The 22248-nt window shown below is 40.7% G+C and overlaps 3 protein-coding genes across 4 annotated transcripts; 2 read left to right on the top strand and 1 right to left on the bottom strand.

The window, feature by feature from the left end:
- Positions 1–296: 296 nt before the first annotated feature.
- Positions 297–4321, bottom strand: im:7136021 (F-box/LRR-repeat protein 12). 2 transcript variants are annotated; one of them, XM_048228583.1, is made up of 5 exons: positions 3823–4321; positions 3434–3639; positions 3054–3251; positions 2523–2739; positions 297–663 (listed from the first exon to the last, which is right to left on the bottom strand). In XM_048228583.1, exons 1-5 carry the CDS (start codon positions 4119–4121, stop codon positions 456–458), a joined length of 1128 nt encoding a protein of 375 aa, XP_048084540.1. In that variant the 5' UTR covers positions 4122–4321; the 3' UTR covers positions 297–455. The 2 variants fall into 2 exon arrangements, with proteins under 2 accessions (XP_048084540.1, XP_048084538.1); XM_048228581.1 differs by having other exon boundaries at positions 3434–4317.
- A 109-nt stretch (positions 4322–4430) lies between these two features.
- mis18bp1 (MIS18 binding protein 1) lies at positions 4431–11738 on the top strand. The gene is made up of 16 exons (XM_048228580.1): positions 4431–5655; positions 5749–5874; positions 6165–6472; positions 6580–6653; positions 7016–7137; positions 7316–7406; positions 7592–7695; positions 7947–8104; positions 8412–8484; positions 8594–9509; positions 9859–10025; positions 10324–10463; positions 10629–10774; positions 10995–11076; positions 11479–11537; positions 11626–11738. Exons 1-16 carry the CDS (start codon positions 4935–4937, stop codon positions 11633–11635), a joined length of 3297 nt encoding a protein of 1098 aa, XP_048084537.1. The 5' UTR covers positions 4431–4934; the 3' UTR covers positions 11636–11738.
- Positions 11739–12292: 554 nt separating this feature from the next.
- tpp1 (tripeptidyl peptidase I) lies at positions 12293–20301 on the top strand. The gene is made up of 13 exons (XM_048227737.1): positions 12293–12369; positions 12730–12801; positions 13617–13756; positions 14053–14203; positions 14604–14725; positions 15006–15184; positions 15723–15921; positions 16298–16486; positions 16691–16760; positions 17006–17126; positions 17262–17420; positions 18307–18432; positions 19184–20301. Exons 1-13 carry the CDS (start codon positions 12311–12313, stop codon positions 19319–19321), a joined length of 1725 nt encoding a protein of 574 aa, XP_048083694.1. The 5' UTR covers positions 12293–12310; the 3' UTR covers positions 19322–20301.
- The last annotated feature ends 1947 nt before the right edge of the window (positions 20302–22248 follow it).

Raw genomic sequence — 22248 nt, forward strand, 5'->3', positions numbered from 1 at the left:
TCTGCAACTGTGACAGTTAGCTGATCATTTGGAGGAGGATAAGAGTTGTTCATGGGAAGGAGTGGAGAACTGACATCATAAACAGAGGGGGGTGGGGTACTGTTGCTGAAGTTTGGTTATGTTTCATGTGAGAGTACTGCCCTCTAGGGGTTGTTTTTGAAATCTACACTAGACTCTGTATGTGCTAAAGTGGGGGTGGGGGACTATGTCTAGCTGGCATTCATACTTTTGTGCTAATATATGATTTTATGATCCAAATAACACCCCACACAACTAGTCATTTAAATTAACTCAAATTTCCTGATTTAAACAAACTTTATTAACATGCTTTATTTTGTAATTGCCAAAGGAATACTGCAGCAGAACAGAAAAGCAGAATTACTATCAAACATAACAAAATAGACAATATGGGAAAAAACTAAAACTGATACAAAACCTGAGTAAAGCATGTACAATCACAAAAAATCACAAAGACAGGCGGCCTTATCTGTCGGTTCACCTGAAAGAACCACATGGACTCTGTAGTCTGTCAGGACCTGGAATCTACACAGGAGTTCTGAAGAGATGGGGCTGTGGCTACTACGACCATCCAGAAACACCAGACGCTTCATTTGGTGCATCTCTCCAAGCCTCAGTAAGTCCCTCCCAGACATACCGAAGGATCTAAGATGTTTGGAACAATAGATATAAAGATACAATAGGTTTAACAAAACCTAGTCAATTAATAGACTAATAATAGACTTAATACAAACAAATGCATTTTTGAATAATAATGCTGAGCTGGACGGAATTTAAAACAAATGCAAAAGACTAAATAATACATATTACGCTTTTACTGACTTGCTGTTTTGCAAGAACTGATATTGACAAAGTCAAAGTCTGCTATTGGGAAAATTGGGTCATTCCATATCAAATCAGATAGAATCCAGGAAAATGGTTGCTGCACTGTCTCAGATTTTGCTCTGAGTTTGTCTATATAAAATTTAAGTTCCATTACATAATTAAGCAATATGGCATGAGTGGCAGATATTGCCATGGCTATGATTCGGCCACCGGCATAACACCAGAGGCCAAGTGCCACAGGTAATCCCAGCCATGATGATATCTAGTAGTAAAAGTGCATAAAGCAACATGGCACTCGTGATCGTGGTACTCAGTAAGTCCCTCCCAGACATACCGAAGGATCTAAGATGTTTGGAACAATAGATATAAAGATACAATAGGTTTAACAAAACCTAGTCAATTAATAGACTAATAATAGACTTAATACAAACAAATGCATTTTTGAATAATAATGCTGAGCTGGACGGAATTTAATACTGGCAGCACGGGCTCTGCATTTGGGCTTTGCATTTATCCCATCCGTGAATTAGTGAACACTGGGTGTTCTAGTGAGGGGTTAGGTGCCTTGCTCAAGGGCACTTCAGCCGTTCCCACTGGTCGGGGATCGAACCGGCAACCCTCCGGTTCCAAGCCTGAAGCCCTAACCAATAGGCCACAACTGCCCACTTTTCTCATTCAAATGTGACTTAATAAAATCGCTGCTCTCTCGCTTTGAATAAATGGAATGTTTGCATCGGACAATTCAATGCAAAATGCTGAGTGATTACTAGCTTTAAAATGAGTCAATTTAGAATATGAATTGTACAATTGAATATGTTAGCAAATATATTGATATTTGGTGGCGGCGTATAAATAATGTATAACAAAAAGAAGCCATCCGATATATTGCTGTATCAATATTTTGTCCCACGAGTACAAAGTGCCAATGCTGTACATTCATAAATAAAAACAGTTAATTACATTGTTATACCCATGCATAATATTTATCTAATATGTATATCTGGAACAACACTGACACTGTTTCACACTAACACGTACACTAAGTGTCCATACAATTAGATACTTCAACATAGATTTTCATGTTCCTAATACTAACCCCACATACCATTGTATGTCTTTTTACTGAAAAAAGCAACATCCCCTTGTTTAATCTTTATTAATGTATTAATATATGAATGCTCATTATTTGTAGACCTCAAATATTGGCACAACATTAATAAAATATTGTATCTCAAAAAATATTAATGATTGATACTAAATGGACATAAAATATTAAGTTTAATTATAATATCCCTAATACAAGTCTCTTTTGCAGTTCCCCCCACCAAATCTCTTACATAAAATCAATGAGCATGCTAAACAAACTTTTAGTGGTTCAGTCAAAGTAAGAGCATGTGTGTCTTCCATACTACAAAGATTGGACTGGCTACCAATAATACTTTTTAATATATTAATGCCTAAACGTGGCTTCCCAAATTATGTGCTTTTCAATATCAAGAAAATGAAATAATCTCAAGGGCTAAAAAATGGGATTTGAACAGAAATATTTTACAGGCATTGATTGTTGGGACCCACTCATGATGGAGACAAAGCAGTTACTTTTTTGAGACGGTGCAGCTACAATCTTATCTTATTTGACATGGAATGACCCCATTTCTTAAATAAGCACTGATGCTCACCTGATTTTCAGAGTTTGTAACTGAGGGAAAAGCCTTGGGATCTCAACTATTATGATGTCGCCTTTGAAATCAAATGGATCGTAGTGTAGGTGTTGTAGGTCTGGCACTTTCTTTGCAGCCAGTGCCATAGCCCCTGGTCGCATCATCATACCAGTTAGAGACAAAGTTCTCAAAGTCCTTGGCAAAGAGGTAGCATAGCCACGGAATGGATGACCGTCTGGAAGAGTAAAACAGAAAGTCTTTATTGCAGTTGTGATTAGATTTCATTTGATTGAATATAATTACTCACTTTTTTATGTTTATGGTGATAGCCTAGTAGCCTACTTGTAGAATCTAAATATTACCAAAAAACACATTGAGTATACAAGACTAGAAAGATGACTATCTGGACTAAATGATAATATCACTAATGAATTACTAAACAGTAAACACAACTAGTGACAAAGGCCATGACAACATTGTCTTCGGTAGATCACTTTTGCTGAAGCATCAACTAAGTTAACTGTACAGGTCTCTGGTTCTGTTACTCACTCATAACAGTAAGCTCTGTGAGGTGGGTTAGACTCTTCAGCCATGATCTCAGGTGGCTTCGCCCTTTGTCCCTGCGGTCATACTTCACTGTCAGACTCTCTAGAAAGGGCAGATGGTCCAGAGCCACAGGTGACAACATGGGATCCATGTAGTTCAGAAGCTCAAGGCTTGTGAGACCATTTTTTCCATTGTGTAGATCTTAAAGGAAGAGTTTGATTGATGATTACCACACACACAATTACCATGTTGCTTATAGGCTATGTTAGTGGGGCAGTGTATACATAGCCAACAGGGTATTTCTAAGGTAAACAAAAAAAACCATTGCGCTGATCCTAAATCACTTCCATTTGGGGGTTTGGGACCTTTTTCAGGCTACTCACCTGGTGAACCCAAAGCTTCTCCGGACAAATTCAAGTAGTCGTCAGGGAGAGCCTGACCTGTCCACATTCTGAGAGAGAGGTGTTTAAGCTTGGGTAAGCTCCTCAACAAGGCGTGGAAAGTCTGTTTGGGAATGGGATAGCGACCCTCGTGAAGACGTAGTGATGTAAGGTTGCTGAGTTGAGATATGGCGTTCATAAGCTCTGACCTGACGGAATCGAAGATGAAGCAACACACTGAAAGTTGCTCGAGCTGTGGCAGCAATGTCAAGCTCTTAGCCAGACCAGATGAATCGCATAATAAACGGACGACCAACGTTTTTAACTCCCTCAAACTACTTAGATTCGTCAGGACATCTGAGTCAACTTTAGATAAATCTACTATAACAGACCTGAGCCATGGTAGGGAGGTAACAATCTTTTTCCACTCTTTTTCATTGGCATCGTCCACGATGACACTAGCCAACATCCTGCAACGTAGAGTCTTCCAGAAATTAGCCTTGTACGACTTGAAAGTTCGAAGAGCAATGGTCTCGTTCTTCCAAAGAGAACGATGGTCTACCAGCCGCTTGAAATATGTGCAGCAAGAACGAACGTTCAATTTGTCTGACTTTGAAAGATACTTGAACACTTCCATCCATATTTCTTCTGGTAAACGAAAAACAGCCATGTGACAGTCGATAAGTAGCATTGCCTGAGAGAAGAAACTGTACAAACATCTCCCCTGTTATCTGCCGGGCAATCGGAATATCGTATTAAATATCACATATTCCAGTCACTGTCAACGGCTGTAGGCGAAGAGAATGGAGACTATCAATGCATGGCTCTCAAGCATGCTCACCCACCAGTCCACACTTCAACACCCTGCACCGTGCACTCTGCATACACGGCCTGCCCGCACCAGCAGTACGCACCAGGCATGCGCCAATCGCTCAGCAGTAGGGGCGCCGGTCAATGACGTTTACATTACGGAAGTGACACAATCAAAACATATGCGCGAACGAAATTCAAATTTCCACGGTGGTCCGATAGCATAGGATTCTTAGTTATATGACTAACTAAGTACAGAATATTTGTATGTGACATTTAGACAGTTCGTTAGATTCAGATACATTTGATTTTATTCAAATCTTTCGAGACTATTTCGAATAATCGAGCTATCGTTTAGCGTGTTGTTGCCTAGCATATTCTACTATGATAGGGGACCGTTATGCTAGCTAGTCTCGCAGCCAGATATCTTATATATCCAACTAGTTACGTGTGACCTAACTGTACAAAATATCGGATAGGCGAATTTTGGTTCAAATAGACTAGGATTAAACCTAGTTTGTTAGCTTTTGTATTCTATGTCTCTAACAATTACATATTGTATGTAGCTAACTTAATGTTAGCCTTTTCCAGGCTACTTTATGTTCGCTATCTGGCTATCGTTAACTTAGCTACCTTGGAGAACATATTTTACCCGTCTTCTTAGACCCCAGTAAGTATAAAATATCAGGTAGCTATGTTTCTATCTCCGTCTAAATGCAACATTTACCGGGCCCATGATCCGGCTTACTATGAAAGTGTGCCCCGACACACAGCGCAAGTGTACACTCCTGGGAAAGACTCGGCCAAACAGAAAAGCGTGTCTCTTAATGGCAACAGACAGTCTTCGTTGAGGATGGGATTGTTACATGGAAAAGGAGTGTTCAACTCCACATCCTGCGAGGATGCAAGTCCAGACCTCACTTGTGGGCTCAGCTGTATCGTCGACAACGGGAGAGCATCATATTTGGAAACCTCTATCCACCCAGCAGTAACTGCTCTCAGAGAAACTGGTGTCAATAAATGCGAATCCCCGGTAAAGATCTTTGCAAGAATGAAAGCCAAAGTGTCAAGCCATAACACCCCTTTTAAGAGCACCGTTGTACATGAAGACCGAGTACCAACACACAGGATCTTACGGGATGAAATGAACTTCAACATGATGGAAATTGAGCAATACCCACCCTCCGTGGATGACACGGATGCATTCACCCTTTCCCCACCAAATTCTCCAGCATCTGAGGTGAACAATTGCGAGTCGGATGCGGAGTTCCATCGGGGTCATGAAAATGTCAAGGTTATGAGCCGATCCACTCCAGCTGAAAGTTCGGATTCGGTAGAACCAGTTGTAGCCGATGCTACTGTTGATGAGAGTCCAGCAGCTAGCAGGAGCAGTAAATCGAAGTGCACTCCAAACGGTGAGTTCACTGACATTTTGTATAGGCCTACATCATCATCAGGTCATTACTTACCTTGATTGTCAGTTCCAAATATTTCTTTGTCCCTCACAGGATGTTATGTTTTGTTGGACAAGCTAGCAGTTATGCAGTCTCCAGCAAAAATATTTGCCTTGATGAAAAAAGAAGAGAGGCGTCCTCTGAAAACAAATGGTTTGAACCAAACATCGAAAAACAAAGGTATGTTTGGATTTTCTCCAACACTGCAGATTAGATGTCCATTTCAGTGCAATATAATGTATGTAGGTTTCACTGTCTAAATTGTTTTAAATTGAAGTTCATTTTCAAAGATGTATGTGTGCGACAACAGTATTTTCATATTTGAATTGGGATAGTTCCTCTCAATGTACACTGGATCTTTTGTTTACAAAGAGGGCATAGTACTTGCTTGGGGAGTCTGCTTAACAACTTTAATTGCATACCTGTAAGCACACTGTGAAAATGTTTACCATCCCTTTTGTTTTCATTAGAAAATGTCAAGGCAATTGAGCCCTTCATGGAACTGCCTATGGATGAAACCCATATCCATAGCCGTGTGGATGTAGCCTGCAGTGACAGGCCCGTGTTTGCCAGCCAAAGAGAGAACATCAGCAATACTCCTTTGCCGAAGTTTGCCAAAGGAAAGCGTAGGGTTTTCTCCACACAAGCTTGTGCTCCAGCACCGGCTCAGTGTCTGGATGACTCCGTGCTCCTGGGCTCCCCACGTCTCACTATTCCCCAAAAACAGAGTGTGAACATTAAGCTCCAGAGTAACTCTGAGAACCAAGACCCAAGGATGGTGAGTTCACGCAGGTCAATGACAGGTCAATGAATTTTGTTCATGCCATTCAGTTACAAACCGTTGAATATTGACTGACCCTGGGTTCATTTATTTGTCATATACAGATTGAAGGGATTCAGCTAAAGCATTGGGTCCTGAAGCTGAGTGATTCTAAACTTTTTGTTGATGGACAGAGAGTGTAAGTTGATTCTAGTATTTTATGACTGTGTGCGTGTGTGTGCATGCACTTATTCACCATAACTCAATTGGCAGGCCCAAATGTTAACAATAACAAGATCACTGGTTTTAATGCATAGGGAGTGTACACACAGATTAACTGCATACCTTGCACAGTGAATGCATTTGAGTGCATTTGTAATAAGTATTGCAGTGAGTTTCACTAATTCACGGATTGGGATAAATGCAGAGACCAAATTTCCCTCACAGGATCAAAAGAGTATATATATTTATACTTACTTACATATATGATTTCCGTTACTTGTGCTGTCAGCTCTAGTTTGCTTAACCTGTTTTCTTTTTACTTTTACTTTACTCTTTCAGTGACAACAAAACACCCTGGCACAGCAACAGTATAGTTGAACGCATTGCAAGCAATGTCTTGAAAACAGTCTCTGGAAGCACTTATATCCTGGTTGGAAAAATGTCAACCAAATTGCCATCTGGTTAGTAGATTTTAATGAATAGTTTTAGTAGAAGGTTGAACTACTATGAGTATGAACTAATGAAAAGTATATTATAATGTGGGTTTCCAATTGGTTTCCAATAGGGTTTCCTTTATCCATCCAGATTTGTAGGAATAACAATTGTGATTTTTTTTTTTAATCTTCTCCCTTTTTGTAGAATTACCCAAGTGGTTTTTGAAAAAGTTTCTCTATGGCTTCCCTCAGATGTGGAAACAGTACCTCAACACATATCTAACAGAATCAAAGGGGTGTGTTTTGTTGTGTCTTGTGACTGAGTCTGTCTTACCAGTGTTTGGTGAATTAGAATCAGCTTGTTGTAAGGATGGTTAATTCATTAGATGGTTTTACATTTCTGCTCTTGTCAATACATTTGTATGAGTCTGGAGAATGTCTTGATTTATGATATTGACTAGTCTTTTTGTTCTTACATCAGTTTAAGTCACAATGAGAGTCAAGAGAATTTTAAGCCTTCAAAGCAAAAAAAGCTGCCTCGGAAAGAGACCAAGCCAGAGAAGCTGGTAACCCCCAAGCTTACATGTAAGTAGAAATGGGATATGCATGTCCCACAAAGAACATTCTTACTAACAATATGCAAAGTAATAATTTTCAAGGAGCAGAGAATTAGAGAACTAGGTTTATGCTTTTTTGTTGTTGTTTAATGGGCGCCTATCCAGAAGAAGTGCTGGTTAAGTTGGAGGCATGGTATTACCACCTGTCGTAATCTTCTGCGTTGATATTCAAGACTGAGAGTTGCTCTGAAATGCTCCGCCCTCTTTGTTGTCCTTCAGACATGACCCCACCAGAGAGCTCACGAGGGGACAGCCAGAAGTTGTCCCGCAGTGGCCGTCTAATCAAACCCCCTCTGGAGTACTGGAAGGGGGGGCGGGTCGTCGTGGACAAGGACTTGAACGTCACTGTTCTTGAGGACTACTCTATAGTGCAGACGGTGAGCGATTGTATCTTTCTCTAGATTGTTTGCTCTCTAGAGTGGAGTGGCTTGTGCTGTACCAGTCTTTGTTGTTAGTTCATATTTGGGGGTGTAATCAACAGTATTGTTGGTATGACTAAGAAGACATTGCGATCCAATTAGCATTAACTAATATAGCATTAACTATATTTTTTGCACAGTTACATATTCAGTTACATACATGCTGAGTTTGCCCATGAACAATTGCATGTAAATGAATGTAGAAAAGGATGAAGTGATTAACTGAACTGAACTGAACTGATTACTGTTACGCTATTTCACACAGCCAACAAACAGAGAAGCACAAGAAAAGCCAAGCCAAAAGCAGAGCACAAAAAAATCCATAGTCACCCTAAAAGGTAATACTGCACTATTATATTTGATTATACTATTATCATTTTGAAAAATCAGGATATCATAATATTTGTTATAATATATGTTTTTGTTTTAAAATTCCTGTTCTTACAGAAACGTCTCCAAGCATGTCTAGCCAAGATGAGAGGGAGACAAGGCTAATTAGGAAAGCCAAGCCTTATCAGCGACCAGGGTGGCAAACTGACAAGACTCCATCCCAAACCCAGAAGAATTCTACCTTTGTAGTTCCCCAAACACGGGCAGCCAGTAGGAGATCAGCCAGTGCCTCACCGCCAACTGATGACACAGACACAGACACACCAGCTTTTCGCAACAGTGGTGAAGGTCAAACGAAACGTCGTCGCCCTGGAAGACCACCAAACCACCTTTCTGCAATCAGGTCTGATCAGACAGATACAGACACACAAGCTGTTCACATGGAAAGTGAATTTCAAACGAAACGTCGCCGCCCAGGAAGACCACCAAAGCACCAATCGGCAATCTGGTCTGAATCGACAGATACAGACACACAAGCTGTTCCCCACGAGGGTGAAGGTCGAGCGAAACCTCGCCGCCCAGGAAGATCACCAAAGCACCAATCGGCAATCTGGTCTGAATCGACAGATACAGACACACAAGCTGTTCACATGGAGGGTGAAGGTCGAGCGAAACCTCGCCGCCCAGGAAGATCAACAAAGCAGTTCTTGTTGAACACAGACCAGCCTGTGCGCCAAAGTTCCCTCACCAGGTCCAAGAGAAGGAGCAGCTCTGCGGCCTCTCAGTCCCCCTCGGAAACGGAACAGCAAGTTATGGGGCCGCCGAAGTCCAGAGCAAGAAGAGGGCGTCGCAAAAACAAACCACCGGCAGCGGATGACAGTGCTGCAGATATCTCCAATGAGGACTTTGTGTCTGATAGAGACAGTGTCACGCGGAAGAGGAAACCTCAAGGCAAGAAGGGAAGTAAAAAAGATAATACCGAAGAAGTTAACGACAGCAAGTGGACAGATCAAGAGATGCAAAAACTTCACAAGTAAGTTATGCATATAATAAACACTTATGAGGAATTCAGTGTGTCTAAATACTTCAGTTTACCAGTGAATGCTTGTTGTTCTGTGTTAGAGATGACTGTCCCTGTAATCGAAAGTGAAATTATCTTTGACTTCACAAATACTGACCTGTTGTGTACAGGATTACTAGAGTAATGCCTAGTGTTTGTACTGGATTTCAGAACAGGCAGAAATGCATGCATGAGGTGCATTTGTCTCAGATGTCCTCATCTTTTTTTTTTTTTTGGCAAAAAGCTGCATGATCACAACAAAGACCAGAACTCAACAAAAGTCCTCTTATGTTCCTTGCTGATGCACCTGTTCTCTCCACAGGGCCATCAACTCCTTGCCCAAGTACTCTCCCACCTTCTGGGTAAATGTTGCCTTGGAGGTGGGCACTCGTTCTCCAGAGGAGTGCCAAGAGCAGTACTCTGCCCAGCAACAGAACTCCCACACCAGGTCCAGACAGAAGAAGCAGCCTCAGACCATTGAGGAACCAGGTATGAGAGGCCTCAGGATAACATTTCCAAAACGATGGACATTATATTTTAACCAAGGACCAAACAAAGCACACCACACAATTTTTTTTTTTTTTTTTTTTTAGGGGCTGGGGGGGCGGGGGCGGTTTGTTTTGGTTATATATATATATATATATATATATATATATATATATGTGTGTGTGTGTGTGTTTGTTTCAAAGCATGTTTTTTGTGCTGCACACACAGATTTAAAAACACATGACATTATTTGCTGAATACCACTGCCGATATGTAACTGAAAATGATTTGCTTTGTGCAGCTAAGGAGATGCCTCAGATCACAGCCAAAGCTGGCACACTAAGAAGGAAACAGCAGATCCGCGATGTCTTGGACCACATACCCAAAGACGACCATGATGATATTTTCAGCAGCTCGCCTATGCAGAAAAGACTCAAGAAGGTATCACAGGATCGTTGTAGAGCTCACACCAACATAGTGATGTAACAATACCAGACATTGTTGGAGAGATATTAGGCATTGCTGATAGACAATTCATGTAGTGGTTGGTGCACTGTAGTTTTCTGTACTGATCCATTTCTTTTGATCTTGTGGTTTGAAATGAAGTTGCCCACGTTTTCGGACTGCGGAGATGGGGATCCCCTGGGTCAGCTGGCGAACCCTCAGACTCCCAGCTCCTCCAGCATGTTTGTGGGGGTTAAGACTCCAAAGTGTCTGCACATCAGCCCTGGCATGTTCCCCTCGATCAACAGGTACAGCTATGCACCTTTCCCATGTCGTCCCTAGGCCTATTTGTACAAGATTATTTTACATACGTTTCTGACCACATATCACAAAGGGTACTATCTACCAAAAAATGAATGATATACTCTGTATTATAGTTTTTTACACAATCATATGTCCTTATCATATGACCTTATCATGTCTATTTGGTTCTTTTATCAACTATGTTTTCCTACTCTTTCCTGCAAGGAATGACAACGACAAGTATGTCTTCCACTTCCAAAATAAAATGAAAAAGGGAAAAGGGAGAGGCACCAAGGCTAAAACACAGGTATGCTGATTAGAGTGTTGAGACTTCAGTGTGTGGTTCATGAAACTTGTAATTTTTGCATATCTTCATGATCAGATTGTAATGTGTTTTAAGTGTTGCATGGTAAGTTTTATAGTCAAAAAGATCAGATTACATTGACAAGTCTGTTAGACATTGTGGTCCTTTGTGTTATTTACCACAGATTTAAAAACAGTCCTATTTGAAATAAATGAAGAGTTTGCCCCCAAAGTATTTCAGTGGAACTGTAATTGGGTTATTGTTAATTGATTTATCTTTACTCAATCAAATAATATGACTTATTACTGTTCTCTCTTATTACTATTATCAAAAATGGAGATATAACGTCAAATATATTAGTAGCCACATTACTAAGGATTGTCAATCTCTCATTTTTGTGTACAGTCAGACAAGAACTGCTCCCCTTCTCCTTCAGTGAAACGGACAGAGAAGACATCGCGTTGGTATGTTAAATTAAGTTAATTTGTTGCATTTTAATATATTTGTGTGTCTGGATGTATTTATATGTTTGTTTTGTTTGTTTTTCCCTAGCGGAAGATGATTCCTTTGTTGTTTGGGAAATGTTCTCTCAGAAGGATGCTCCATCTTTACCAAATGAAGAAAGTGAGGAGGAGGACTACTATTTTTCTGATGCCTGAAATGCCATATTGGAGATAGATTTTTTAAGAAAATATAGATGTAAATATGGTTATGAACCTTTTATAGGCAGATAAAATGTTTTTTGTTTTGTTTTCTTCTTTTTAAACTGTTTTTAATGGACTCTGCAATAAATGATCAGTGTTTAACCAGTGTGTGCATCTTTCTTTGAAATATATTGTTATGGCTTTCCTTGCCATTAAATGTTTATTTTATTTGTTTTAGCCCTCCATGAAAGAAAATCGTATAAGTTAAGCGTGATGGTCATTTGTTTGACATCCAGAACTATTAAAGTCTTGATTATAGGAGGAGGTGGAAATGAAATGTGGTTTTAATATCAGAAATTCAAAGTTGATGCACTGTATAAGAAAATACTGTAGTGTTTACAGCCATTATTAAATATCTAAAATATGAATTTATTGGGGGGTGGACGCCCTTCTATCAATGACAGAAGAGAACTACTTCAAACGTCTCGCTCTTCCATCGACTTTATTGGGACACGCAACATGCTCCAACGGCCCTCAGCTGACTTGTCACATGACCAATCACATGACTACTAACGATAGACAAAATTAACCTCATGTTGTATTTCTTGTCATTGCACTCCAGGCAACGTTATAGAACAACAATGTGGCTTTTGTGAGTATCATTAAATACGATTATAAATTATATGCGATGTAGCCTTTTGTTTTAACATAACTGTTCAGCCCTCTTGTATAATACATTATCAAATGCGCTGAAAATATCTGTTATGTTTTGGGTTTCTGTATGAAGTTGCAAACAAACAAGGAAGAAGCTTTAGCGCCTCTCTCTCTCTCGACTGCATGTTTATTTCTTGATTTCTTTATCAGCTATTTGAAGGTCACAGTGACTCAGACGCGTGAGACAGCTAGTTACCCAATGTAATCGGAGTGTTACTTGCTCTCCATTTCGATTTGAAAAGTACAAAGAAAAGTCTAGTCAATTAGTGCTTGTAAACTAAAGCTGTTGTCTTTTTAGGTCACTCACCTATGGACTGGTATGTTTCTCGCTCGTGTGGGGCAGGCCCCTGGAGCCTGATCAAGACATATCGTAAGTTGATCCATGCCAAATTAAATTGTTGTTCGATGTGTTGTTTAGAGTCTTGTATCAAACTGCAAAGTTGTCTCAGAATGGTTTTATTGGTTACGCACCAAAACACACGAACTTCATTACACAGGCAACATAAAGGAAGTCAATTAAAGAAGCACGATACACAAACAGGGTAGTCACATACAATACACGGGGTAAACACATGAGGTACAACATAAAGAAAGACTATACCAGCTAACACATACATGACAAGGTAAACGCAATTACTCATACTAAAACCAACATCAATATCACACACACACACACATACACTGCACAGCATTATGGGAGTTCAGTCATGAACCAGCTAGGCTCAGTTCACTACAGTATTTTTGTGTGTATGCAATGTTTTCTATGTGCTTTTTAGGTCTTTGTCTCTAACCTTACTCAGCAGAATTTAATCGCCGTTCAACATTTTTTATTATTCTAGTCCACTGTTGGATGACAAGTGGTCTTGCCTTTTTTTTTTTTTTGTTTAATTATTTTATTTATTTTTGTCAACTTCTATAGTTCAAACTCAGAAATATGAAATGTTTTGTGCTGATTGATCCTTGGAAGACAAGCTCAGATCAAATTAGTCTTGTTGATCAAGGTGAATCAATGACAAGTCATGTCATGTCAAAGGATTAAGGCCATATTGCAAATAAGTAACTGTGAAACCAGTCTACTATTTGTACATCTTCTACAGCAACTAAACAGACAGGCTTACATACTTTTATTGTGCAGCAGAACTGATCTTAGCACTGCTTTGATCTTTCTCCCAATGCTCTCCATAGTGTCCCTGAAGAGTGGACTCTTGTTGGCAGAGCAGACCCTGCCGAAGAGGTGGAGCTGACGTTTGCCCTGAGGCAGCAGAATGTGGATCAGATGAAAGTTCTGCTGGATAGGTTATCGGACCCTGACTCAGCAGTATATGGTATTAATCCCCCTGAAGCAGCATACTCTCTTTCTCCTTTTCTTTCTCTCTCTCTCTCTCTCTGGCTCTCTCTGGCACTTCCTGATCTCCCTCTTTGTCTTGTGATTATTCACTCTTTCTAACCACAACTCCCTTTCCCTTCTGTCCTCTTTCACTCACTCACACTCACACACACACACACACACACACACACAATCTTAAACACTCACTCACATTATTTCTACTTCCTGTTTTGTAACAGTCATTTAGACTTGAGATTTGTCTTTTATTCTCTCTCTCTATCTCTATCTCTGTAGGGAAGTTCTTGGACTTGACTGAAGTGGCTGAATTGGTCCAGCCGGGCAAGTTAACTCAGAAGGTAGTGGCCAGCTGGCTACAGAGTCACGGGGTGCACGAATGTCGCACGGTCGTCACCCAGGACTTTCTGCAGTGTGTCATGGCTGTTGAGTATGTTTTGTGTGTTTTGTTTTGAAAATCACTATGTGATCTCTTTTTGGTTTTGTTTATATTCCCCAGTAATTATTTTTAGAGCACCTCTTTCTAAGAAGGTTCCACCTCTTTGCAATGGCTGCTGGCTACTTCCAGAAGTTATATAATTCTTTGTCATGCTAGTAGACTTAATTATGCATATGTGCAATTAATGTGCTAAATAAAGTGCACAATGTAAGTGTATGTAAGATTAATCACAGAAACCTGAAGTACAGAAATGCATAACGTCTCATTTTCAACATGTTTTAGACAGTATCAGGTCATGTGAAATGACAATGCACCGTAGAGAGAAATAAATAGGGAAGTAATGCAGCCAAGTGGTGAGTCACATCCTGATCAATCTGTTTTCTCAATACAGAGTTGCCGAATCTCTACTTCCAGGCAGCAGGTTTCATCACTACAGTAGGGAGGGCCAATTCCTGTTGAGATCCGTGTCTCAGTACTCTGTCCACGAGGATGTATCCCAGCATCTGGATTTTGGTGCGTCCCAAAGTATTTTTAGATGTGTCTGACATTTTAGCTGGATAATTTGTCATGCTACATCAGTTTGGAACTTTTATAGTATGAGTCTAAGATGATTGGCAATTCTTTGGTTAAATAAGGGGTCTCTGTCATCATGCATGTTATGTAAAATATGTTTGGGAGAAAATGAGTTTAAGAAGAAAAGGTTTTTTCTTCTACTCCCACAAGAGGTGCATAGCAACGCTTCCAGGCTGTCCGTTACGTCCCAAGTGCTTAACTAAACCCTTTTCTCTCCCAGTGGGCGGACTTCACCGCTTTCCACCCAAAACACAGGAGGTGGGTAAATCCTGGAGCCAGAGAGGGCGAGTAGCAGGGAAGTTTCACCTGGGAGTGACCCCTGCTGTCATTAGAGCTCGCTACAACATGAGTGCCTCTGATGTGGGCTCCGCGACCAATAACAGCCAGGCTGTGGCACAGGTATGAAGCTAGGGACCATGTATGGTCAGTCATTTTTAATTGCAGGTCAAATAATTACAGATAAATCACAGGTTAACAGGATATAATATGATGTCTGTTACCTGCCATTATGATGGTTTTAGATGCTACTACCCACTTATTACTGTGATACTACCCACTAAGTATATCTGTATCTGTTATAGAGATGTAAATTATTTACTGCTGCCCATTTCTGAAAGGTATGAGTTATGTTGATTACCAAGCACATGATTGTGTCTGTGAACATTGTGGAGGAGAATTACAGTTTTTCCTGTATGCTTATCTTAAGATTTGAGATACTGCTTTACCGGCAGCAAGCCTTTGCTTGGTTTAATGTACGTGTGTCTTGGTTAAAACCTAGAGTTGATTATCTAGGTTGCATGACCTCTGACCTGAACCTATCAAAAGGAGAACCTCAAAGGGTTTCCACATTTCCTAACTACGTCTTAAATAAAAAGGAAAAAAAACAACCAAAACAAATAAGCCTTTGCTCTCCCCTCCCCCCTTCTCACACCAACAGTTCCTGGAGCAGTTCTACCACCCAGCCGACCTGGCCGAGTTCATGAGCATGTTTGGGTCAGGATTCGAACACCTCTCGGCAGTGGACCGTGTGGTGGGCACCCAGGGGGGTGGCAAGGCTGGTCTTGAGGCCAGCCTGGACATTGAGTACATTATGAGCACAGGGGCCAATATCTCCACATGGGTCTTCACCAATCCAGGTATGCAGTAGATCCAGAGGATGGGGTAATGATGGGAAAACACTAACTCTGTTGTAGAGTTTATTGGTATTCTTGGGTGTTCTTGCGTTATGTATTCTTGTTTTTGTAATCTCGGCCTGTTCTGGGAGAGGACACTAGTCCCTTGTCTAGTCAATTAGGGCAATTCAATATGACTTTTGTACAACCTTTACAGATGTCATTAAAGTCACATTTTAAAGATAACTAGAGATAATGTTATTTATAAATCACATGGGGAGAGTAAATATACTTAAGTTGCCATTGTTATTTTTGGTGAAGGAGAAAAAAAAACAAAAACATTCCCAAAACTTTTACATCTCTCCCAGAACGTTTTCCTCTTCTCCTCTCTCCCTGTCAGGACGTCATGAGTCTCAGGAGCCCTTCCTCCAGTGGATGGTGCTGCTTAGCAACATGACCTCGGTGCCCTGGGTCCACACCATCAGCTACGGAGACGACGAGGACAGCCTGTCCAACGCCTATATGCAGCGCATCAGCAATGAGTTCATGAAGGCTGGACTTCGGGGCATTTCTATGCTTTTTGCATCAGGTGAATTTTAAGTTCCATGTTAATAAATAGCTTTAAATAAATAATTAAATTGTTTAATAGTCTTTCATAGCATTTGTGTCCTCTATATGTATATTATGGAGTGACTGTTTGTGTTCAGGTCCCCATAATATTATTTGAGGTGAAGGTTTGAAAGTGGGGAGTCCATCATGCCTTTGTGTATTTTGTTTTGGTATGCGCGCTAAGGTGACAGTGGAGCTGGCTGTAGGCACCTGACTAAAGAGAATTCTTTCAGGCCTAGTTTTCCTGCTTCAAGGTGAGCAACAAGTCATTCCATTCCAGACTTTTAGAGATTATTCATTGCCAGAAATAACTCAGATGTGTGATTTCAGACTGTGATGTGTGTAATGAAAATATGTACAATTCCTCAAATGCCAGTGTTCAGGGTCTCAGGAGAACCTTACCTAACTGTGTGTGGAAAGCATTAACAATTCAGACATTCTCACTCATCTTGAAAAACAGCTATGGCTTTACCCCTCTTTCTTCTGTTTCTCCTTACAGTCCCTATGTGACCACTGTGGGTGGAACCTCATTCAAGAACCCGTTCAAGCTCACCTATGAGGTCACAGACTACATCAGCGGAGGCGGCTTTAGCAATGTGTTTGACATGCCTGATTACCAGGTAACCCCACAGGCAGCTGCCCGTGTTTATGATTAGTGGTTTGATTTTGTATGCAACTATCCAGTGATTTTCTTTGTGTGTCTGATGTTCTCCAGAATGTTCTACATGTTATTCATAGAGGTGATTTCCCCGTAGGCCAGTGCTGTGAAGTCCTATTTGAATAGCATGAAGGCTCTCCCTCCGAAGACGTACTTCAACACTAGTGGGCGGGCCTATCCTGACATCGCTGCTCTCTCAGACAACTACTGGATCGTCTCCAACCGAGTGCCCATTCCATGGGTGTCTGGAACTTCGGTAATGAGGAGCTATATATAGACCCTTTCAACAATAAAAACAATGCTTGAACGTTCTATTTGGGCCCCAATCTACTTCCTCTGCATTAAGATAACATATGGAATGTTAAAAAGGAAGCCTTGTGGGGCCAACTATGATGCTGATAATGGAACTCTCTTGAAAGGGTATATACAGAGACGGTTGATAAGTAAGGGATAATGTATAGAACGCCGGTCATTACTGGGAAAATAAGTCCCGACAGGAATGAACCGGACCCGACGCCGCAGCGAGGGGTCTTGTTCGCCCTGAAGGGACTTATTTTCACAGTAATGACCGGGCGCTCTATACATTATCCCGCTTTATTATAATGGCTACTTGCCAAAACGAAATAATAAACTGCCCACAATATGACTTTAGCCTACATAACCTAGCCTATTTGTTACCGTTCATCGTGGCATTTGCTGAGAAACAAATAGGCCTAGTTCGCAACACACGCTGCTGAACTTGAATCAAACATTCTTTAGAACACAGCTGCTGATCAACCGTCTGCTTTCACGTTTGAATGAAGTTCCAGTCCTTCCGTAGTGATATGAAGGACATTAATCAGAAGCACAAAACCTGTTGCCATTGACAGCGGTGATTAAATGCTTTGCCGGTGATTTATGTAGATTTAACATGGGCCTGAATGGAAGGCCCATTCATGTGAATGGAACGTTCTGCAGCACTCTGAAGAGCCGTGGAATAAAGCATATTAAGATAATGTATATTAAGGATCTTTGGTGTATATATATATCCCCACTCCCTCTGTCTGTCTCTGTCTATCTCTCTGTCTCTCTCTCTCTCTCTCACACACACACGCTCTCTCTGTGTCTGTCTCTCTCTGTCCTGTGATCCCTTCTGCCTTTAGGCCTCTACACCAGTGGTTGGAGGAATGCTGTCACTCATTAATGATCAGCGCTTGTTGAAAGGTCTTCCTCCTCTGGGCTTCCTCAACCCACGCTTGTACAAGTTGCAGGGCAACGGCCTTTTTGATGTGAGTGGCTCTAGCTTTACATTTGGAGCATGTAACACAATAATAGTCAGTCAGTCATTATCAATCACTTTCACTTTTCTTCATTGCTGTGGCCGTTTATGATCCAATCAGCAACATATCAGAAATATAGAAAATAACATGTAACACAGTTGCTGGCAATATATGTGCTGTATTTATTGTAATACATATGAAAGTCCAGATTCATGTGCATTTAAATACCTATCAGTGCACAAAGAAAAATAGACTTTTTTGATGACTACCTAGAATATACATTTTGCTAGCACTGCATTCTGATGTTCTATCATACTCGAGCAGAAATAACCATTAACAGAAGTTAATCTGCAGCTTTTATTTTCATATGAACGATTCAGATTTTCGTCATAATAATCAGACGACGTTACTGAAATGTCAGGCTCTCTCATCTGTGAGCCTTTTGTTATATTTGGTGCAGCCGTGGCCTACTGGTTAGCGCTTCGGACTTGCAACCGGGTGGTTGCCGGACCAGTAGGCACGGCTGAAGTGCCCTTGAGCAAGGCACCTAACCCTCACTGCTCCCTGAGCGCCGCTGTTGTTGCAGGCAGATCACTGCGCCGGGATTAGTGTGTGCTTCACCTCACTCACTGTGTGCTGAGTGTGTTTCACTTATTCACGGATTGGGATAAATGCAGACACCAATTTTCCCTCACGGAATCAAAAGAGTATACTTACTTATACTTACTTATATAATTATGCCGATGTTGTCATTGTCCAGGTGACTGAGGGATGCCACATGAGCTGCTGGGATGACAAGGTGAGTGGACAAGGTTTCTGCGCTGCTCCGTCGTGGGACCCCGTCACAGGTTGGGGAACCCCCAACTATCCAGCGTTGCTGGCCTTACTGCTGGATTAACTGACACACCACCACTACCACCTCACCACCAGAGCTCTATCAAGCCCTCCTCTGTGTGCCCATCTCCCCCAGCGTCGACATCGCTGGACGGACCAGTCCACTGACCGATAAGTCCGACTAGCTCTCCAGTTCCCCTCAGAAAGAAAATCACTGAGTCAGATGTTACTTATGATTAGGGTTGCAAAGGGGCGGAAAAATAGGAAATAGGAAACTTTCCATGGGAAGTTAAACTGGGGAATTTTGGAAATATTCCAAATTGGAAACTTTCATGGAATTAATGAAAATGATGGGAATTTACGGGAATTAACTGGGCCTTTTTGGCAATACCTACTGTTTTAATATACAGACATTAACATTTTGTTTCGTAATAAGCAATATGATTTGTTCGTGTTTTCGCTTAGCTTAGCATACAAAGCTAGCTACCATGCTAGCGGGAATCCCATTCTCTGCCGATGGTTTACTAGCGTGCTAAGATAGCAACACAGAAACCACTGCACTGCCCAAGATGCACAACAACAAAATCCAATTGGCTGGAACATTGACTATCAGTTTGTTCCATAGACTGTATATATAGAATTCTATATATACAGTCTATGGTTTGTTCAGTCAGAATCCCAGAAAATGTTAAAACAAATAAAAATACAATGACACAACATACCACCCCAACCAAACCTTATAGTTTATGTAAGTTATATATAAATTGTCAAGCTTAATCAGACAGATTAATCGTCCCATAACAGTTTATGCAAAATAACGTACACCCATTTGAATGAGGACAAAAGTGACGACAAGCCCATTACTGGGCAACAATGTTTGCAAACGTCGCCCAGTTTCACACCAATTTGTGGGAATACATGAGATGACATTTTCACTGTGAATTGATTTTCCCCATGCACATGGGATTGATGTATGTGCAGGGTAGAAATTTGACTGAAATTGCATTAAATCAGGTTGTTTTAACTAATATTATGTAACTATATTACATTTAAGTTCCCTGTTATAAACTAGCTTTCCATATTAAAAATTCCCTGTTTATTCCCATTAATTCCCATTCATTTCCATATATTCCTGTTAATTCCCATGGAAAGTTTCCAACTTTGAAAATTCCCGGAATTTTGCAACCCTACTTATGATTGTACCAGCTCTGTGGATCTACAGTTACAACCAATCAATATCAAAGAAACCCATTGAAAATATTTATCTCAGGTTCAAAAATGATGAATTCTATGAATTAAATTGCAGTCTTGCACTAATAAGTATCCAGTAATAACAATTTCAAGAAGTTTCAAGAAGCATTATTTTTTTATTTCAATGAGTAGTATATGCATGCACCTTCACTCAGGATTGTGAGGTTTTTTTTTTTTGCTTTCCTTTTTTTTTAATTGATGAAAGACTACTAATGTTACAAAGCCCAAATATCCTCAGTGTGTGCAATCATATCTATCACGATCAATTTAAATAGAGGGTAAAATGACAGCAGTATCTCAAGACAGTAGAGTAGGGAATGTACATTTAATCACCAGCCAATGTTCTTGAACTTTGAAGGGATGTGACATCTTAAGCGTTCTTGGTTTTCAGATTTTTTCTGTTACATAGTGATGAAGAATAAAAATGATTTTATTTTAAAATGTGAGGTGTTTCTCTTCATTGCGGTGGACTGAAATGGCTTCATTGGCCTGTGTGGCATTTGTATTTTCAATGGTCATGATAGATTGCCATACACTGTAGATCACCTATCGGTAACGTTGGTTCTCCATATGAAATCTTTTGCTTCACCTAGCTAGAATGGTTTCTCCCAAATGAAACATAATCATGACATTAATTGTAAAAATGACAAAACATCCATCCTCATCAATAATTCCTCTTGTGCTGCCTCCTCCAAGCGACCTCTACCTTTTCTACATTTGTTTAATCTTCCAATGCCCTTTTTTCCTCCCTACGTTTTAACCTCAGATTCTGATTGTCTGACAGCATTCCAGATGCTGATTGGCTGTCAGAATCCTCGATTAAAACTTTTTTTTTTTTTGTACATCGCATAGTAAAAAATGGTGTGCAGATAAATAGTACTGGAAGTAGACTAGACAAGAAGACACCCAGCCCTACACTACTTCTGATTGGGTCTAACCCTTAGCCTGGTTGAAACCAATCCAATTCTCAATTGAGAATTGGTCTCTAGAAACCCATTTTACCTTTTGATTTCCGTTCATCAGGGCAGCCATTGGTTGTGTACAAAGCGGTGCAAACAGTCCTCTTCTGTCATTGTGTTAAACACGCCCCATCTGTAGCATTCATTTGACAGGACACTGTCATTGTGTAAAACTCCCGCCCCATCTCACTGTCATTGTACAAGACCCGCCCCATCTCTAGACTTCATTTGACAGGGGACGTCTTATTTTAAAATAGTTCATGTATACGCTCAATACTTCTTCTGGCTGCTTTTGCACAAAATTACATCAATGTGGCGTGCTATGGAGGCAATCAGCCTGTGGCCTTGTTGAGGTGTTATGGACGCCCAGGTTGCTTTGATAGCGACCTTAAGGTCATCTGTATTGTTGGCTCTGGTGTCTCTCAGTGTTCTCTTGACAATAAACCATAGATTCTCTATGGGGTTCAGGTCTGACGAGTTGTCTGGCCAATTAAGCACAGTAATACCATGTTAAGCAAACCAGTTACTAGCAGTTTTGGCACTGTGGGCAGGTGCCAAGTCCTGCTGGAAAAGGAAATTTGGAGCTCCATAAAGCTTGTCAGCAGATGGAAGCATGAAGTGCACTAAAATCTCCTGGTCAAAGGGTGCATTAACTCTGGACTTAAACACTGGATAAAACACAGTAGACCAACACCACCAAATGGCATGGCACCCCAAATCATCAGACTGTGGAAACACCAAACTGAACTTAAAGCCACTTGGATTCTGTGACTCTCTGCTC

Source organism: Alosa alosa, chromosome 19 (assembly GCF_017589495.1).
Source record: "Alosa alosa isolate M-15738 ecotype Scorff River chromosome 19, AALO_Geno_1.1, whole genome shotgun sequence".
Taxonomy (NCBI): domain Eukaryota; kingdom Metazoa; phylum Chordata; class Actinopteri; order Clupeiformes; family Clupeidae; genus Alosa; species Alosa alosa.

What these genes read in the sequence shown, in the direction of transcription:
- tpp1 (XM_048227737.1), top strand. Translation starts at nt 12,311, where the DNA reads ATGTTGTATTTCTTGTCATTGCACTCCAGGCAACGTTATAGAACAACA. An exon ending in CAGTGTGTCATGGCTGTTGA is followed by an intron (nt 14,204 to 14,603) that starts GTATGTTTTGTG and finishes TTCTCAATACAG; the next exon opens with AGTTGCCGAATCTCTACTTC. An exon ending in TTGACATGCCTGATTACCAG is followed by an intron (nt 17,127 to 17,261) that starts GTAACCCCACAG and finishes ATTTCCCCGTAG; the next exon opens with GCCAGTGCTGTGAAGTCCTA.
- im:7136021 (XM_048228581.1), bottom strand. Translation starts at nt 4,121, where the DNA reads ATGCTACTTATCGACTGTCACATGGCTGTTTTTCGTTTACCAGAAGAA. An exon ending in CACAGAGCTTACTGTTATGA is followed by an intron (nt 2,740 to 3,053) that starts GTGAGTAACAGA and finishes TTACTCTTCCAG; the next exon opens with ACGGTCATCCATTCCGTGGC. An exon ending in TTACAAACTCTGAAAATCAG is followed by an intron (nt 664 to 2,522) that starts GTGAGCATCAGT and finishes CAAACATCTTAG; the next exon opens with ATCCTTCGGTATGTCTGGGA.
- mis18bp1 (XM_048228580.1), top strand. Translation starts at nt 4,935, where the DNA reads ATGTTTCTATCTCCGTCTAAATGCAACATTTACCGGGCCCATGATCCG. An exon ending in ATCGAAGTGCACTCCAAACG is followed by an intron (nt 5,656 to 5,748) that starts GTGAGTTCACTG and finishes TGTCCCTCACAG; the next exon opens with GATGTTATGTTTTGTTGGAC. An exon ending in GTCAACCAAATTGCCATCTG is followed by an intron (nt 7,138 to 7,315) that starts GTTAGTAGATTT and finishes CCCTTTTTGTAG; the next exon opens with AATTACCCAAGTGGTTTTTG.